The sequence below is a fragment of the Poecilia mexicana genome, unplaced genomic scaffold (assembly GCF_051168715.1).
Source record: "Poecilia mexicana isolate PSO_F unplaced genomic scaffold, ASM5116871v1 scaffold_14, whole genome shotgun sequence".
NCBI lineage: Eukaryota > Metazoa > Chordata > Actinopteri > Cyprinodontiformes > Poeciliidae > Poecilia > Poecilia mexicana.
Genome location: NW_028263383.1, coordinates 9047659 through 9065668, shown reverse-complemented (window position 1 = coordinate 9065668; position 18010 = coordinate 9047659). Strand labels below are relative to the sequence as shown.

General features: G+C 38.6%; 1 protein-coding gene across 1 annotated transcript; it reads left to right on the top strand.

The window, feature by feature from the left end:
- The first annotated feature begins 2818 nt into the window (after window positions 1–2818).
- On the top strand, window positions 2819–18010 carry ubtd2 (ubiquitin domain containing 2). The gene is made up of 3 exons (XM_014985945.2): window positions 2819–3263; window positions 7617–7853; window positions 16707–18010. Exons 1-3 carry the CDS (start codon window positions 3194–3196, stop codon window positions 17216–17218), a joined length of 819 nt encoding a protein of 272 aa, XP_014841431.1. The 5' UTR covers window positions 2819–3193; the 3' UTR covers window positions 17219–18010.

Here is an 18010-nt window from a genome sequence, read left to right as displayed (position 1 = left end):
AATTTGCAGCCACCCCATGTCAATAATCCATAATGTCCTACGCAGAAACATTTTGTAGTGACAAAAATATATTTGGAGTCAAGGAGAGGCTGTGGCAATTGTCAAGCAACATCTGTCTATTAGATAAAGTCACAAGACATCAATGTGGTTCTCACTCGTCACATTTTTCCATGCTTTTGATGTAAACAGTAATAACGTAATAGTAATATTTTACTTCTATTATTAGGGTCTTAAGTCTTTATACAAACCGCTCATATTTTAATATCTAAACAGTGACATACCACTACACATTTGAAACTTCCAGCTAATCTTTCAGGGTTTGTTTTAAAAGGAAGTGGAAGCTGAACCACTCAATTTCTGAGAAGCTACACACCTAGGAAAAATAACATTGTAAAACTATTCTGTGCAGGAGTTAAGTCTGCGCAAAAAAAACAGGAATGTTTTATGCTGGAAGCAGTACAAAAGATCCAGTTAAATCTGCTGCTCTGACCTTGATAAAAGAATAAGGCACGAGCTCACATGGCGTCACTGATAACATGCAGCAATTCTCTTTTGGGGGTTCCAAGAATCCTCTGTCTTCCACAAACGTCTTTCTTCAGTTCCCAGCAATGGGAAATAATTGTAATTCCAGACAGCATTGTTGTAAAATTACCCTTCCTATCCTGTTGCTGTTCTGTGTGTGTGTTTGTGTGTAGCTTAACAACTGTGTGCCTCCAAGTATATGCATGTGTGTGTGTGTGTGTGTGTGTGTGTGTGTGTGTGTGTGTGTGTGTGTCCTGGCGTGTCAAATTACTTCCAAGTCACTTTAAGACTGTCCTAAAGATAGTCCCCAGAGAGGAGTTTGTTCATCCGGTGTGAAGAGAAGAGTTGTTTAACTACGAGGACTGACTTAATTTTTGAAATATATGCATCAAAAAAGAAATAAAGATTTATAACGCTGCAGCATAAGACGCTCACAACATGACAAAATAAAATGTAAAGGTGAATAAATCTAAGGAGAGGAGCCGTCAATAAATTTCAAAATTAAGCATTTTGGCTGGCATACAAAACATGGGGGGACATGGTGGTTAGGACTACACAATATATTACACATTTATTGTCGTCACAATGTCATTATGTGTAAAATTCATTTTGTTTAGAGTGCAGTAGCTGCTTGTGTTGAACTGTAAATTTGAACCTTTGCCTTCTGGGAGGCATTTTGCGGTGTCTTGTTGCAGAATGAACAGGTACAAGAACTCCTTTGTGCCATACTCCATCAAAATGAACACATTATTGCAAATCACAAGCTAGTTCTCTTTTTAAATTATTGTAATAACTGTTTATGATGTTGTTTGATATATAATGTTATCATGAGATTCATATTGTAAACTAAATTTCCATTTTTATGGATTATGAAGTTTTTACCTTCTTGCCACCATATTTGAAGAATGATAAATTTGCATTTTTCATGCTAATGTAATATTTTGCCAGCAACAGATGCTGACACCAGGCACAAATGACATTGTATGAAATACTAAAGGTCACAAGAGTGTGTGAAGCACAGACGATAAAAAGGATAAATAAGAAAATTGGGACATATCACACCAGATATTGTTTCTATATTAACCAATATTTTCTAGTATTCTGCAGCCCTGATGATGATGAGAGCGTCCTTCTGTGGGATTCTTTTCTTCGGTAAAACAAAAAGGAAAGCTGGTTGAAGATGAGCTAAATACATGGAAATCCTGGAGGAAAGCCTCTTACAGGTTCCAAAAGACTTGAGATTCACATTCCAGTAGGGCGATAACCCAAAACATACAACACAAATTTCAATAAAATCTTTGTGATCAAAGCTAATTTAAGTTAGGATGGCTCAAAGTCCAGAAATAAATCCAAATGAGAATCTCTGGCAGACTGGACACTGGAGTTTACAGACACAGGTCAGGACAAACACTAAGACCTAGTCAGTGTTTATACGCTGGACCCATATGAATGGGAAATGGGCTGCATGTTACATGGTGGTGCTGTATTAATTGCATTGAACATTAATCGTCTTCCTAACCCAAAATAAAACCAAATTCATTTGAGACACATTAATATAATTATCTTCATAGACCAAAAAAAGGTCCAGTCAAGGACTGGGTTTGCAAATTTGCCTGTGCCTGTAACTCATACATACAAACAACAATTGCTTTGTTTTTAACATGTAACATTGTTTACTGTGCTATTCTTGATGAAGTAAACTTGAATTGAATTTGATCGGATTGATGCAGAAAAACTTTGGGTAAAAAAGAGAGATCTAAATGGGGCCTAGATGTTTTGTGCAATTTAAAAAGATTTTCTCCATGTCTTGTTTTACTTCCACTTAATAAATATACACAAATTTGTGTTAAGCACATGAAATCCCATTAAAATGCATTGAAGTTTGTACTCGGAGCCAAAGCAGTGTAAAAAAAAAAAACCACGGCAATTCTTTCACATTTATTTAGAGTAAACATATGAATGGTGGAAACTCCACTAATGTCTTCCTATCCCAAAATAAAACCAAATTTATTTGAGGTGCAAAAACAGAATTAACTTTACGGACCAGAATAGTGTTTAATGTTTGCGAAGTAAAATCCAGCAATCACCACAGAGACCCAGAATGAAGCAGAGCCAGTCCCATTTGTTAATGTGAAACTGAGCCACTGCAGTATAACAGCAGGAGGGCTCCCTTGACATTCAAGAACACAAGGGGTAAGTATTTTGGCATGTCCTCATCAGGACAGCAAACAGCTTCTCACAAAACATGACAGCAGATGTGTCAAAATGCATTATCTTCACCATCACCAGAGCAAACACTTGGTGCCCTGAAGAAGACCGCATTTTTTTCTCTCTCTTAAAGTGCACTTCTCCTTTGTTGAGTCTCCTCCTGCTTCTCTTTATTTTTTCCTCCTTCATTCCTCTCTCAGTCACCTTGTAACCATGTGAACCCTCTTTTCTTTACTTCTGGGATGAAGCACAAGAGGAGGACTGCGCAGTTGCTGAGAGATAGAAAGAGGGAAGAAGGGAAGGGAGGACAGAATAGGAGATAGTGAGGAAAGAGAAGACAGGAAGGGGGGAAGCTTAGAAAACAGCAAAGAGAGAGACTGAGAGGAGGGGGGTTGGTGGATGTAGCTCTAGCTGTGGGCCGGGGGGTGAGCTACCTAACCCGGGCTGCTCCGCCGAAACATCCATGGGTGGCTGTGTCGGGAGCCACCACGACTCTTCGGGCAGCTTAAACGAGAATTCGGACGGCACTGGAGGTAACTTAGCGGGGTCTCATGGTTTAGTAAGCGGAAGGTTTGGCTGTTTGATGGGCTTCCCCCTGCAGGCTTTCTGCATGCTGTCCTGGCTGGAGGTCTTCCTTCCCTGCCATTATAATATCCGGAGCCTCAGACGGGCTCGGTGTCTCCGTCCACGCAGCGGGATTTAAACCGAGGACAAGGCACTCTGCCAGCTTCGTTACTCTGCAAACTAAACCCTGTTCAGCACCCTGCGATGTCTCCCTTTGTTCTTTGCTGTTGACTGAGCTAGCCGGCTAAAACGGAGCTAGTTAGCTTGCTAGCTGCTGTATGTGCAACAAATATGGGTCACAGTCATCGGGGGCATGCAGAGAAGCCCTCTGAAGTGATTTAAATTGGGCACCAACTCAAGCTCCCATTAGCTACATTTAGGGAAACTCTTTTGCCTTGTTTTTTTTAAGAGCAAATGAATAATGGTTTGAACTTTAAAGTAAAGAGAATGAAGGAGGTGTCCACAACGTATTGCAACAGTTTATTATTAAAGAGTGTTTGTTTTTAGCACCATACACATCTGTCGTAGTGAGTGCAGTACTCCATGCACAGTGACGAATAAGTAGTAATCACTAAAACATGACCGAAGCTGACTTTAGGTTGTTGGTTGATGTAGTAACGAGTTCAGTGAAGCTGTGGGAAGTTTGTGGGATAGTTTCCTGGTTTGCTGTATGAGAGGAGGGGATCCACAGCCAGCCTTTGAGTTACTTTAATTACATACTGGGACACCGATCTGGGAAAAGAGGGGGAGGAGGCTGAGCACTTAGAGATGAACAGATAAAGCTTGATTTCCTGTATGTCTTCCTCTTTGCTTCTGCATCTCTATTACCAGCTGCTAGGCTTCTCTTTGTTTAGCTAAATGTGACATCTTCAACTTCTGCTTTGTCAGTACTTGGCACCTTCAGAATTGGCGGCAGAGAGCATGTATGTCCTGAGCTGTGAAAGCTTATTCACACCCTTCCACTGTTTATTTTCTGAAGTTAAGCTTAATTGCATTTTGAGAGTATATGTGACAGACGAACACAAAGTTCTTTTGCAACCTCCAGCTCCATCCATCTTCCCATTTTGCTCCCCTGGAGAAAAGCATCTTCACAGCATAATGCAGCCAACACCATGTTTCATAGTGAGGGTGGGTGGGTTGGTTATGATGTACAACCTAGCCCGTTTGTTGTGTTTCTTTGGCATTTATCAGACTGTTTCTGTTATTTTCCATTCACTCCACCAGTTTGCACTAATTTGTTTTGGTCTGTCACATAAAACTCCAATAAAATACATCCAGGTTTTTGGTTGTAGTGTGACAAAAGGTGTACAAATGCCATCGCAGGACTGAACAAATTTGCTCTAAGCAAATCGGACATTTTTGTCATTTGTTATAAAGCTAGTGAAATCTAAATTTTACAAATACTGACTCGCATAAGTTCTAAATGATTTACAGTCAGTTACTGAAAAACAACCAAGTAAATAGGATTAGAAGATACATTTTGCAGATACAGTCATAAAATTGAACTGGAAAGTGGGCTAATACAAAAGCACTGATTGTGCTTTGCTTCAAATCCAAAAATGCCTTCCCCAAAACTCTATGAAGCTTCTTGTTTAATTTTAGTTGATACCTAATTGTGCCCCTCCTGATGCTGTTACTCTAAACATAAAACCATGGTGTATATTTGAGGACGTTGCAGATTGGTTTTTCCCATTAGAGCTACTCCAGACCATTTTAAAAAGTGGTGTATGATATTACAACAACAAAAAATTAAATAATGTAAACTATTGCAGTTGTGTTCTTCTTTGTGATTAATCCACTTTTTATTCACTCTTCTATTAATATTCCCATCACGCTGATGTCACTACAAGCTTCATTGAAAACACTGGAGGTCTAACTGGCCAAATATATTATTATTATTTCCTATCAAAGCTTCAAATGCATGGAAAACAAAATATTTTACCTTGCTGAATATTGTATCAAAGCAGTGCGGCTCTCATATTGCAGACACTGATACAGCACTAATGAATGGTATTCCATATATTGTGCAGCTTTGTGCTGAACTAAATTAAATCTCGACATGATCTATCATATCAAATTTGGTGTATAGCAAAAAAATGCATTTGAAATTATAGAATGTCGTTCACTCAATATTCATATTTAAGTCCCCTTTGGTAGCTCGTACTGCCATTTCATACATAGACGTTTCCATTTTATAAAATAGTCCTTCATTTTTAGTGTCCTGCAACTTTTATATGTGTCTCTGCTTCAGCTCAACTGGATCAAATAATGAGGCCATTAGCAGGACTCTGTGGAAAATGGTTGCATGCTGAGGAAGTAATTGAGACATTTGATTCAGGTGTGTTGGACCAGAACACGTTAAGCTGTAGCAAGAAACCAACCTTTCAGGACTGGAGATTGAGCCAGTAATCAATTCCATATCTATCTACTTAAAACAGGGTTTGTACATGTATTGTCTTTGTAAGTATGATGTGATTAGTGCAAATTGTCCAAACAGTTAGGTTTTATATTTTTGCAGTTTTGGATGTTTCATACCAACCGTGTGCTGATACTATCAGATGTGGTCATATAACCAGTTACTTTGCTTTGATTAGGTCATATTTCATAATAGTCAACATCCCCAGTTGGGATCAGAGCCAAATTGAATGGATATAGAGTGTAATATCAAAATTTCAGATACTGTTAAACTAGAGTATACATGACTGTTGATTATTTTATGACAATTTATCTCCATAATTCTGAAAATACTTAACTGAAATAAAAGAAAACAACCTGCAACGCCAAGGTTTCAGTGGCACAAAGTGATAATGTGTAGAACTGAACTGGTTACACACATCTGATAAAGGTGTAAAATTGACTCAAAGGCAACATGTTGTGCTGTTTTGGCTCATGAACTGAAAGTGAGCCACCAAATGAAATTCTCCTTTGGGCTCTGTCGGGTAGAAGGAAGTCCCAGAATTATTTAACTTCATCAAAGTAACTCAAATAGCTGCATAAAGAATATTTTGCTATTATCCAACTGCTTTCCTTTCTAAAAACATATCAACAGTTCTACTGAGAAACTAATTTCTGCTTCTCTGATTGTGAATCATAATGAAGTAGTTTTGTGGATGATGTATGCAAGTTAAACTTTTAATTCTGCATAACCTTTAGTAGCTGAACTTAAAGGGTCAGGCAGTTTGAGGCCTTGTTTACTATGAGCAGTCTGAAGTTGAATGCGTTATTTGATCAGAGTACATGTGTACCAGCAGTAGGTGGAACTCAACACCTTGATCCTCTTCTCTTTTCTGTTGTGTACTTGGATACACACACACACACACACACACACACACACTGTCCTGTACCTGTGTCGTGTTCGGTGGTGATCCAGATGGTGTTATTCATCAGCCATTCTGCTGCAGATGGAGCTCTGTTTGCTGCAATTATCCTAACATTTAACTGGGTTTGGAACGTATCGTTCTTAGCTTTAGCTCAGTTTATTCTGGCTGCATGCTCCACATCACTAATGGTGTATAACGTGTTAAATCAGTCTGCAACGCTCAGCTGAGTACCAGAGCAAAAGAGAAAAGCGATTCGTTATTTTCCAGTGCCGTGATAAAAATGTATCAGGGTTTTTTTCTCTCTTACATGTTTCAACTCATCAAATTATTTTAAATATCAGACAAGAGAACCTGAGTAAATGCAAAATTAAGTTTTAAAATGAGGATTATATTTATTACAATGACGGGTGAAACTTGTACAGACCAATTTATGAAAAGATAAAGCAGATTGCAGACAAAGTCATTGATTTCTGGAAAAGATGACAAAACCATTTCTTAGGCTTAACGACAGCGAGACCCATTACACACAATTAGTGAGACCTTCCCAGAAACAACCAGCCCACAAAACATACTTTTATCAGTTTACAAACGCATCTGCATCAGTGCAGCACTAATGGGGTTCCGTTAGGTCTGTCTTGCTGCAAAAAAAGGATCTGTGAGGGAGTTACAAAGCTAAAACTACCAAGAAAAAAAAAACAGTCTCACATTTGCCAAAAAAAAAAAAAAATGTTTATGATTCCTAAGACTTTAGACTGATGAGACACAAGGTAAATTTTGTGAAAATGCATCTTGTTCTGGCATAAAACTACTGTGACACAAAATACTACACTATGTGGCTGGAAGCTTATTACACATTTTTAAGAGCAGTATTTGTGATCATTCAGACACCTAAAGTTACCTTAAAGAAGTAATAAATAGCTCCTCTCCTCCTCCTACCTTCTGTCCGTCTGGATTTCTGATCTCGCGTCCTGTCTAATCCCTCTCTCGTTTCCTTGCCTACAGTGGCTCTAGGCCGTAACCAGCCCCTGAAGAGAGAGCGACCTAAATGGAAAAGTGACTACCCGATGACAGAGGGCCAGCTGCGCAGCAAAAGAGATGAGTTCTGGGATACGGCGCCAGCATTCGAGGGCCGGAAGGAGATCTGGGATGCGCTGCGAGCTGCGGCCAGTGCCTTTGAGAGTAATGACCACCTACTGGCTCAGGCCATCCTTGACGGGGCCAGCATCACACTGCCACACGGTAAAACACTTTCTGCATGCTAAAATATTATGACCACACAGTTTTTAGAAAAGACGACTGACATCCTTAAAAAGAAGAGTAATTAAGAGGCTGTATGCAAACATGGGCATGTGCTACTGCTGGAAAGTTGAGTGAAAGGAAAAAGTGATAGAAAAAGCAGTGGGAATAACTGCAACCGTAAGGGAAAGGTTGTAGTTAGGCCTCGTTTTGCATGAATTACTGCTTTAATTATTGAGGCCACATGCTGAACAAAGCATGGAAATATGATACAGTAGGCTAACATTTCTGTATTGAAAATCCTTTTATTTAGTCTTATGTAATGCCCTATCTTTCTATTCAACAGAATGTTGGGTTTTTATCACCTGTGAGCAATTAAATGAATGAAACACATAAATATTTCATCTGTTAACATGAATTTCTCGTTTTCAACTTATTTACTGTTATAATTTTTCAGTGATATTGTATTTGATCAAACCTTAGTCTGACATAGTAACTAACATTAAAGTAGTTTTGAAAAACTTTGACATGACTTTCTTCAGCCAGACAACAGCAGTCGCCGCTGGGTTATACTGCAACCATAAATAGGTTGTGTGTCAAAGCAGAGAACCTACGTAAGCAGCACAGCTTCCAAAGGAAGTGTGTTTTCGTTTCAGGTTTCATCTCATGAAGTACCACAAACAGGAAGTATACGTCGCCATGTATTGTTAGTTAATTTCTGCTTTGGTGAGCTGCTTTTACACAGCTCTTTTTGCATCATTATGACTTATTATTTTGTTTGTTTGTTTTTTAACAGAGCAGTTATACACATATAAATTATTCGGTACTTTAAATGACTTTAAATCCTCCAAATGGATCTTAGGGAACACATTTTCAGAGAGTGTATGTGCAACAGAGTGAATCAATAAATAAGAAATGAAAACAGCTGTTTTTAGCCTCATGTGAATGGAACTAAATTTATTAAAAAGACCATCATCGTCAGCTGCTATCAATAAACATTCTCATTTAACATGAAAACTGTGACAAACGTTTTTTGTTGTTGTTAAAGCATATCAACGTCCTGTTATTTTCTGTGTAGAGCCCTCAATGGAGCTCTTTTCTTGTTAGATATATGACTGTCATATACTTTAGTGTTTGCACTGTAAAATCCTGTGTTAATTTTAGTACAGGAACTTGTAGTTCTTTTCCCCCCACCTTGATAATAATTATACCATCTGTTTCTGTAGGATTTGCATAGGAACCCAGGAAAACCTTAGCAAATACGTAATGCAGGTCACCATAAACTGAAAAAAATGTGTTTGGTGTATCTAATTGGAATGAGAAGCGCTAAACCGAGTGGGAAATTCCACATAGCAGAGTGGAATTCAGTTTAATTACTAACCAATTCCCAACTAAGGGCTGTGTGATAAAGTGGGGGTAATATATTAACTTTGCTTCTGGTAACAAGGTGCAATTCAATTTAGTTTATTGCTGTTTAATTCGATTTTATTATAATTCAATTCTAAAGCTCAGTGTTGACTCTATATTACAAAAAATCTTGAATTAGTTTCAAGTTCTATTCTTCCTTTAGATTGGTGAAAATAGAAACGTATACAAGATGAGGTGGCCAGGAATCTCTGCTGTGTGGAAGAAAACCCAGTTAATGACAACATTTAATGTATGCATATATAGAGAGTGAGGGGATTAGAGGCAGCAGAGTGGAAAGGTGCTGAGTTCATATTGAACATCCTCAAGCAGTCTAATATTATCGCAGCAAAGCTGGAGTAATTCCTAAAGGTCACCTTAGGCAGTCCCAGCCATAAGCTTTTTAACCATTTCTATGCTAAATCAGACAGTATTGCTAAAGGTAAAGAAGTTATTGAACGTGCATGCTCAATTTCATTCATTATGTGCAAGAAGCCGGTTGCTGTACTTTTAAATTTAGTTGTAAATATTACAAAGAAATTTTGCACATTTTGAATTTAAAGAGTGGAGAAATGAAACTTACTTTAGATACGAGTTAGAAAACATATCCGACCTAAAAATATTTTTCAGGATCTCAGTAATTTAGAGGCCAAAATATGGCATTCGGAGTAAGTAAATAAAATATGTTATCTCCAGAAATTATTCTTGTAGTAGTTCACTTTTCCACATTTTGTATATGAAAGCCTTAATCCAAATTGTATTAAATTAATCTCTTTCCTCAATCTGGTTGGATGGGATTCATCTGTGCAGATGTTTTCAGATCTCTACAGACGTTTCCAATCTAATTTAAGTCTGGACTCTGGCTTGGCCACTCCAGAACCTTCACAGAGTGGTTCTGAAGCCACTCCTTCCAGATGGCCTGGTCATGGTCCTGCTGAAAATTTCAGCAAAGCATTGGCATAGCATTACCCTGCCACCACTATGCTTCATGGATGGTATTGGCCTGATGATGTTTTCTCCAAACATGCCGCCTGGCATCTTTTTCTCTCATCATTTCTACCTGCCGTACTTCAGGGGCAAACAAGCTAACTGCTATACAACAGTACTATTTAGGAAGTGCAAGCTCAAAGGATAAAAGCATAAAACTTAAAACGTAAACACCAAAACATATTCATATTTGTTATATAGCCCTTTTGGTCCAAGGTGCCGTTCAGTTTGTGTAAGTCATTGGTCTTGGATCACACTTCCTCCTTTATGTTTGACCCACTGAAGAAGGACAGGTTGAAGTTTCACTTCAATTTTCAGGTTTTTATACCTAAGCATTTCAACTTCCGCCTGGAAATTTATTAAATCCCTAACAATGAATTTGGCTCTGGTTTAGCTCTTTGCGTGTGCGTCACTCCCCATTAATCCTTATGCATATCATCTAATGAGTCATGTTTCCTCAGCTGAGGATAGAGATGTTTTTTTTTCTTTCCTTGGTAAGATCCTGTTTCTGTTGTGGGCATCGAATGTTGTAATGTTTTCCATGGTACCTTGCGCTGGGTTTTACAAATCTTGTTTCATTGTAACTAACTGTGAAGGTGTCTGACTGAGAGAGAGAGACAAACTTTGTGCCAGAAACCAAACAAATCCTTATGATGTGAAATGTATAAATGGCTATTTTTTATTTTATTTTATATTTGGGTAACTAAATGAGTGGAGTTGCTTTTTTACATTTTGTCCTCATTAGCTTACCAGAAAGCAATACACTGCCTGACATATGAAACACCTTCGCCTGAATGGAATGAGACTTTATATTAGACACGTGTAATGTTTTTTGTTGTTTTTTTGTAAATGCAGTGCTTTCTTACTCTGTTCCTCTTGGTAGTTTGGGAGGCCAGATCAGATCCTGCTGGGCTGCAGCTGTGAATTCCCCACACTTGACATCACTGTTTCACTCAATCCAAGTACCACGCAAATCAGGAAACACTTCTGTCTTTACAAGCTCTTCACCGCTTTATTGTTGTATTTAAGTAGAAGTCATAGGAGATGACTCAAAACTGATCTGTGTAATTTCTTTTTTCAATGCTATTTTTAGCCTTCTTTCGCACCTAATAAATCAGGATTTGATTCTGACCTTGCTTAACTAGATATTTTCAGTCTTTTTTTATGTGCTCCTCTGCAAGGAGGAAAATAGATATTGATCTGAAACTGATTTTCTTTAATTGCAATAATAAAATAATTTTAAAACGAACTGTGAAACATTTACACGCCAGCATAGCTTTTTATTTCATCTGCCTATAATACTCAACCATTAAATGTGTGAAATGAATAGCAGCTGTTATAAAAACATTCTCAAATGCATTCTCTTTTCTATAGTTACAGTTCCTTCTTTTGCCTAAACTTGTTGCTCTCTACAGTGATCTGGGATGGCATAAATATGACTGTTCAAAAAATAAGGAAGGTGCAAAGCTTTTATTTTAAGCATTGTACTTGTGCAGTACAGTTGCATGTAAAGGTATTCCTGTTTTTTTTATTTGTTCACAAACACACTTATTTCGATTTTACATTACAGACCAACACAGGTAAATGATGTGACTTTTTAAATTTCTTATTCAGCTCGTTGAGATTGGATGAATAGCTCCAACAAATATCAATATGATATATTCTGTATTGGATCCACCACCTGTCTGCTGGCAAACTGGATTTTTTACAACTTCTTTTCAACATTTGCTTCCTTTTGGCCACATTTCTCTAAAGGCAGAAGTGTAGGCTGCACTTTCCCACCTGATCTTTGAGCCTTTGTAGCTCCCCCAGAGTTTCCAACATTGACAATCGGCACTCGCTATCAATATATTGTTTCACTTTTTAATTCCTTGTTGCAGCAAGTATGCAGTGAGTAATGGCTACCAGTTTTTGATGTTCCTCCAACATGCCAGCAAAATTTTATGCTGTGCAAGCTAAACAATCCTCTTATGTTTAGCACGCATTACTATTCCTTCTTTACTGCTTCTCTGATTTGTTCTCAACTTGCCCAGTCTGCCATTTTGTTTGGTTCAGATTTTTTTTTTCTCTGGGCACAAGTTTATAAAAATAGATTCCATACCATCTACATTTGTACTTTGTTCAAAAATACAGAATATTTGTTAGGTTTTTTTTTCCTCTTATACTTTCCAATTATTTCCTACTTTGTTTTGGTCTACTTTCTGTTTCGTCTGTAAAGCTACGCTTAGTATCAGCTAAAGCAGCCCAGTGTATCCTATCTATATGTGCATGAGTCTCCGCTCCACCTGTATGCATACACCTTCCGCGCACTTCGCCGCCATTCTCTCTGAGACAGCCACTAGGCAGCATCTCCGGGTGGAGAAGGGCTGTCCTATTCCAGGCATCGCGCCATTTATTTTAAGGATGCTTATTGATCCCCTGAAGAACGATAGGAAGTGAAAATGTTGCGCAACACAAATAATCACCTGGCAGAAACACGGTGTGCTTGATAGTAAAAGATAATTTAACAAAGCTTCAAGGCAGATAATTTGCCTCTAGGAATTTTAATTATCAAGGTACTCAAATCATTTGAGGAATTGTTACAACCCTAAAGATGCCGTAAGAAGGTCCAAGTTCTTATATCAAATATCACCCGTGCTGAAAAGTAATCCACAGAATACCTTCTATTGACGCTGACTGAGGGGTATCAAGGGTCCACTCAAGTTTTTTTTTTCTTTTCTTACATCTTAATCTGTTTTTGATTTGTAGTCCAACTTTCTTCCCCAGCCACTGGATGTGTTTCCAGTCTTTTCACAGAAAATGATGTTGGTAAAAAGTAGCAGATGTTGCACTGAGTAAAACAGACAGCTGGCTGCACGCTTTCACAAATGGTTCCTGTCTGTCGGTTATCCGTTTGTCATCCAGTTTCTACCAAAAACTGGATGACAAAAGTCTTCAGTCTGGCACATTGGTTTCAACCAGCCCTTATTAGGACAATTTTGTACAAAGACTTCATAATTTGTTGTTGGATAGTTAAAATATCTTCCAAGTTAAAAGTTTTGTAGAATTTAAAGTGTATTGTTAGTTGAGAATGTGTTCTTGCATTATTATGCCATTATCATTAAATTAATTGAAAATGGTCTCAAAACAACGTTATGGCTTATCAGAATAATTTCTGTGACCATTTTTCATCCAAAAAAATGTTGTTTCTGTGACAAGCCCAGCTATGTGTACTTTCTTATATGACTAAGTAAGCATGACTTTCAGAATGTCATTTATTCAGCTTGAAATGAGTTTTTTTTGTCTCCGATTACATGTTAAATGCAGTTGAGAATCATAAGGAATTTCTTAGAAATTATTCATGAATGTCACTTTTGTTCTTAACAGAGGAAGTTATTTTTCCCTAGTCAACCAAAGTGACTCATTATATATTGCAGTAGAGTTTTAGTACAAACCTGTGTGTGACACATCCTGGCATTTTTTCCCATTGTGGTTGGAACCACATGAAATTTCAGCTTTTTTTGTTGACACCACAGTCTCTTCCAAATGAGTCGATCTGGGTCAACGCAATGACATCAATACACTGCCAGACACTTAGTGGGGAGAGGACCATCACCTGTGGGCATGACCAGAGAATCGGAGCCTTTCCGTATTTTATCAACTCTTCAAATGGCTACTTCTTTATTTTTTATTTATTTTGGCAAACCACTTTGCGTGAACATGTCTTCTTGAACAATGTAATCAAATAAACATTGATTGAGGGAAGTTATGTTTCTGTGTCACTGCAGCTTCATGCACGCCACAGTGGTAAACATCTGATGCTGCACAGGTTGAAAGAGTTCTGTCTGCAGTGGAAAATAACAGTTTAGCGCCGTGCCAAGTAAAACTTTACTATGCAATGGAAACATGTTGTGTGCCTGAGGATTATTTAGCTTTATGAGCTAAAAAGATTTCAACTGCTTCTGCGCAGAACGAATAGTGACATTTGCCTACAGTGTTTTCCAGGTCTGGTTAGTATGGAGAAAAGGAATTATGGAGAGCATGTGTTTCCAAAATGTTTTCTCCGTCACATTTCCAGAAGGATAAAACTCTGATTGTATTTCGAACGGTGGAAACAGTGTTTTCAACTAAACCGTCTCCAGCTCTATTTTGATGCTTTGCTGTCTCACCACCAATTTACTGCTGAAATAAAAAGCCTTTATCAGGGTCTGATGGTGGGTTTATGATGAGAGCTTAAAGCTCCAGTTAACTGTATCTGCTACATGGTTTGTGACAAACTACAAGCAGGACTTCTTCTTCTTATCCTTCTTCCATAAAGACCAGACGTGGGGAGAGTGTCAGCTTCTTCTCCTCTTTGTTCTCACTCAATTTTTGTCGTTCATCAACTTTTTGATGGTTTGTTTTAATTTTGTTTATCAAAAATAAAATACCTGAAAAACAATATTGGTACCAAAGCATAAATGTAACTTCAGTAATTTGTCAGAATAGTTTAGCAGCAGCAGGAAGGATCAAATTAGATAGGTTATCTTTCTTGTTTTAAGTGTTTGTGTAAATAGTTCCAATGTCTAAAGTTTTATTGGACGATAAAATCATTAGGGAAATCGGTGTTTCCATTGGATACTTGAATGAAGCTTAATCTCTGTCAGAATATCTGCTGGAAATCTTTTCAAAAACTGTTGTGCAAAAGATGGTGCAGATTTTGTGTTGCAGTCTGGAAATTTTGAATCCAAAAACGTTTTAAAACGTCTTCAAATAATCCCGATGTTAATAGCAGTCAGTTTCCCGGTGCATTCTGGTTACAGATGAGCTCCGGCTGTTGGCCACATCACCACTCAGTCAAGCTCTTTGTCTGCCCCTCACTCCTACACGGAGCTGGTCAAACATTTCCCTGGTCCTGGTCTTACTCTGACGCCTCCTCTCTGACTGCATCTGTACCACCGAGAGCAGAGTCCTGTGGTCTTCTCTGCTCGGTTTCAGTTACCACAGAACTCACCTTCTTTCTCGTTGAACTTTCTAAGTCATAAAACATGAGCTGTGGAGTGACCTTTTCGAAACGTAGCTCATGAATGGTGGGCTTCTTGCAATTCAGGGGATTTTTTTTTATTTCACATATTAATATCTAATATAAGAAGAGATATTCATTTCTAATATTTATATCTAATCTTTTCAGATCTTCTTGGAAAATTGGACAAGAAGGATGTGATTGTTTGGATGTGATATTTAACTTTATTAACTTGAAATTTGAAAGGTATGGAAGAAAAAGACTATGGTCAGAACCAAAATACAATGACTGTGTTACGTCAGTGTATTGTGTAGTTGAACCCAAATGCCTGAAATCCCCCTGAGGATCGCTGGGGGTCTCCCATTTGAATAATCGGTCCTCCACACATTTTTCTTATTGTCCCTGGTGACTTAATACTTGACACATCACATCCAACACATGACCTTTTCCTGCTCTCACTTTCTGCTCCTTCCTTTCAGTCTTGGTTTTCTATTGAGTTCGACTCTCATTTCCCCATTTTATTTTACAACAATGGGAATTGTACGTTTTGTTAAATGGAAAAATGATTCAAATATGTTTCTTTTCGTTTTTGCCATAATGAAAGTATTTGAAAGAATACCAACAGAATAAATGCGGCAAAATGTAGTTAATTGCAGACGAAACGAGTCGCATATCATTCTTCCGTCTAAACACCCACACCTGTTGCTTCAGGAATCAAATAATCGTAAAACTTAAGAGGCCAACCCATTCAGTTTAACAGCTTCGGACGAGAAGCTCCCCATTTCTATTTACCCAGATATGATAAAAAAAAAAATTCATCATGCAGTTAATGTTTGTATTGTTGTTGTGATCCGAGTTACTGTAAGTTGTGATGAGGAGTTATCACTTCCAGGACACATAACACTTGGATGTGGTTATAAAAATGGTAAATTATTACCCCAGAAGGTATTAATATCCTGTAAACCATTTATTGTTGAAAGTGTATAAATAGTTGGGAAAGGTGCTGTAGAAGTTGCACTGCAAAAACACAAAAGCTTTCCAAGTAATTTTGGTTTAGTTTCTAGAGCAAATATCTTGGCACACTTTAAATATGACAAAAGTAACTTTTCAGCAAGATATAGAAGCTTATTTTATGTAAATAATTACTTAAAATTAATGAAAAAGTACTTATTCCATTGGCAGTTTATTTCACTTGTAGCATTTCCCATGTTATGAGTGAATTTATCTGCCAATGAAATAAGTACTTTTTCAGCAATATTAAGGAATTATTTACATAAATTAAGCCTCTATGTCCTGCTTAAAAGTTACTGTTATGTTAGTTTTATCTTATTTTAAGTGTGCTAAAATATTTGCACTAGAAAATAGGCCAAAATTACAGGTAAGATTTTGTTTTTGCAGTGTGATGCTTGTGCAAAGATGGCAAATTGGGGGGAAAAAAACGAAACCCTGAATATAAAATTTTGTTTTTCTTGTTTCCGCTCCAGGCGCTCTGACCGAATGTTACGATGAGCTGGGAAATCGCTACCAGCTGCCGGTGTACTGCCTCTCTCCTCCTGTCAACATGATCGAAGAGCGCTCCGACGAGCCCGACGGGTCGGATCCGGACTCCCTGACGGCAGACCCGTCCACGGGCAGCGCCAGCGACCCCATCCCTGGGGGCGAGTGCCAGCTCCGGCTGCGGCTCTCCACGGGCCGCGATCTGCGGCTGGCGGTCCGCTCCACAGACACTGTGGGCATGATGAAGCGGCGCTTGCAGAATCAGGAGGGCGTGCCCGCCGCCACACAGCGCTGGTTTTTCTCAGGGCGGCCGCTGACAGACAGGCTGCGCTTGGACCAACTCAACATTTCCAGGGACTACGTAGTTCAGGTGATCCTAAGCCAGCGGCCTCCACCAGAGCCTGTTACGCCACCCGGACACACAGCAGAGGCCTCTGGACCCGCGGCAGTGGAAGGAGTGTCTGCTCTGCCTCAAGAGCCAACGCCGGTGGAGAACTAATTGAAGCCAGGCCCTCCTAGTGTAAACCAATGAGGACGACAAGCGACACAGCCGAGTTCTTCTCGTCTTCTGTGCTCTTCGGTTGTTTTCGCTGAGAAGGGCTACGTTAAGGCGGAGGAGCATAAAGACACTGGAGGAACAAAACTCCTTATTTTGGTTTTACACGTTGAAATTTTGACCTTTTTTGAAGTCTTTTTAACTGTTCCTATGGAAACCAAACTACGAAAAGAGATGGTTCAAGGGTTTGCTTAGCAGCTGAGAGGCCTGAAGGTCTATGTCCAAGTTCTGCTCAAGGGTCGTCGAAATGAACTCCTGTTTTTCAGGCTACAGTATTAAAACCTTTTTCCAAACTTTTCTCCAGTTCAGACAGCTAAGATAAAACGAGACAATTCAGCAATCATAAGTTTTTAAAGCATTTTAGCAAATAATGGGGACTACATCAAATCATGTCAGTCAGGGTAAATGAGACGCCTAACATCTGTGTAAAAGTTTAGAATTGTACGTTTGCTCAGAGATTTAGTCTTTTTATAATGTGAAGAGCTAGCAGCCCGGATTTCTGGCTGCAGCTGCTGCTGGACTCCATACTTCATTCATTCACCGAGCAATCAAATTAATCATTTAGGAAACCGTAAGTTGTTTCATCTTTGGCTGTATGTGTGTGTGTGTGTATGTATGTGTGTGTAAGGCGGCTTACACGTCCAGGCCCAAAACCATAATCATTCACAGGGAAAAGGATGGACTTCAGAAACACAGTTGCATATTTTGAATAAAAATAGAATCTTTTTAATTAAT

Bases quoted from the DNA above. Each gene is read 5' to 3' on its own strand.
- ubtd2 (XM_014985945.2), top strand. From the start codon at position 3,194: ATGGGTGGCTGTGTCGGGAGCCACCACGACTCTTCGGGCAGCTTAAAC. The intron at 3,264-7,616 runs GTAACTTAGCGG...CCTTGCCTACAG, and splicing joins GAATTCGGACGGCACTGGAG to TGGCTCTAGGCCGTAACCAG. The intron at 7,854-16,706 runs GTAAAACACTTT...TTTCCGCTCCAG, and splicing joins CAGCATCACACTGCCACACG to GCGCTCTGACCGAATGTTAC.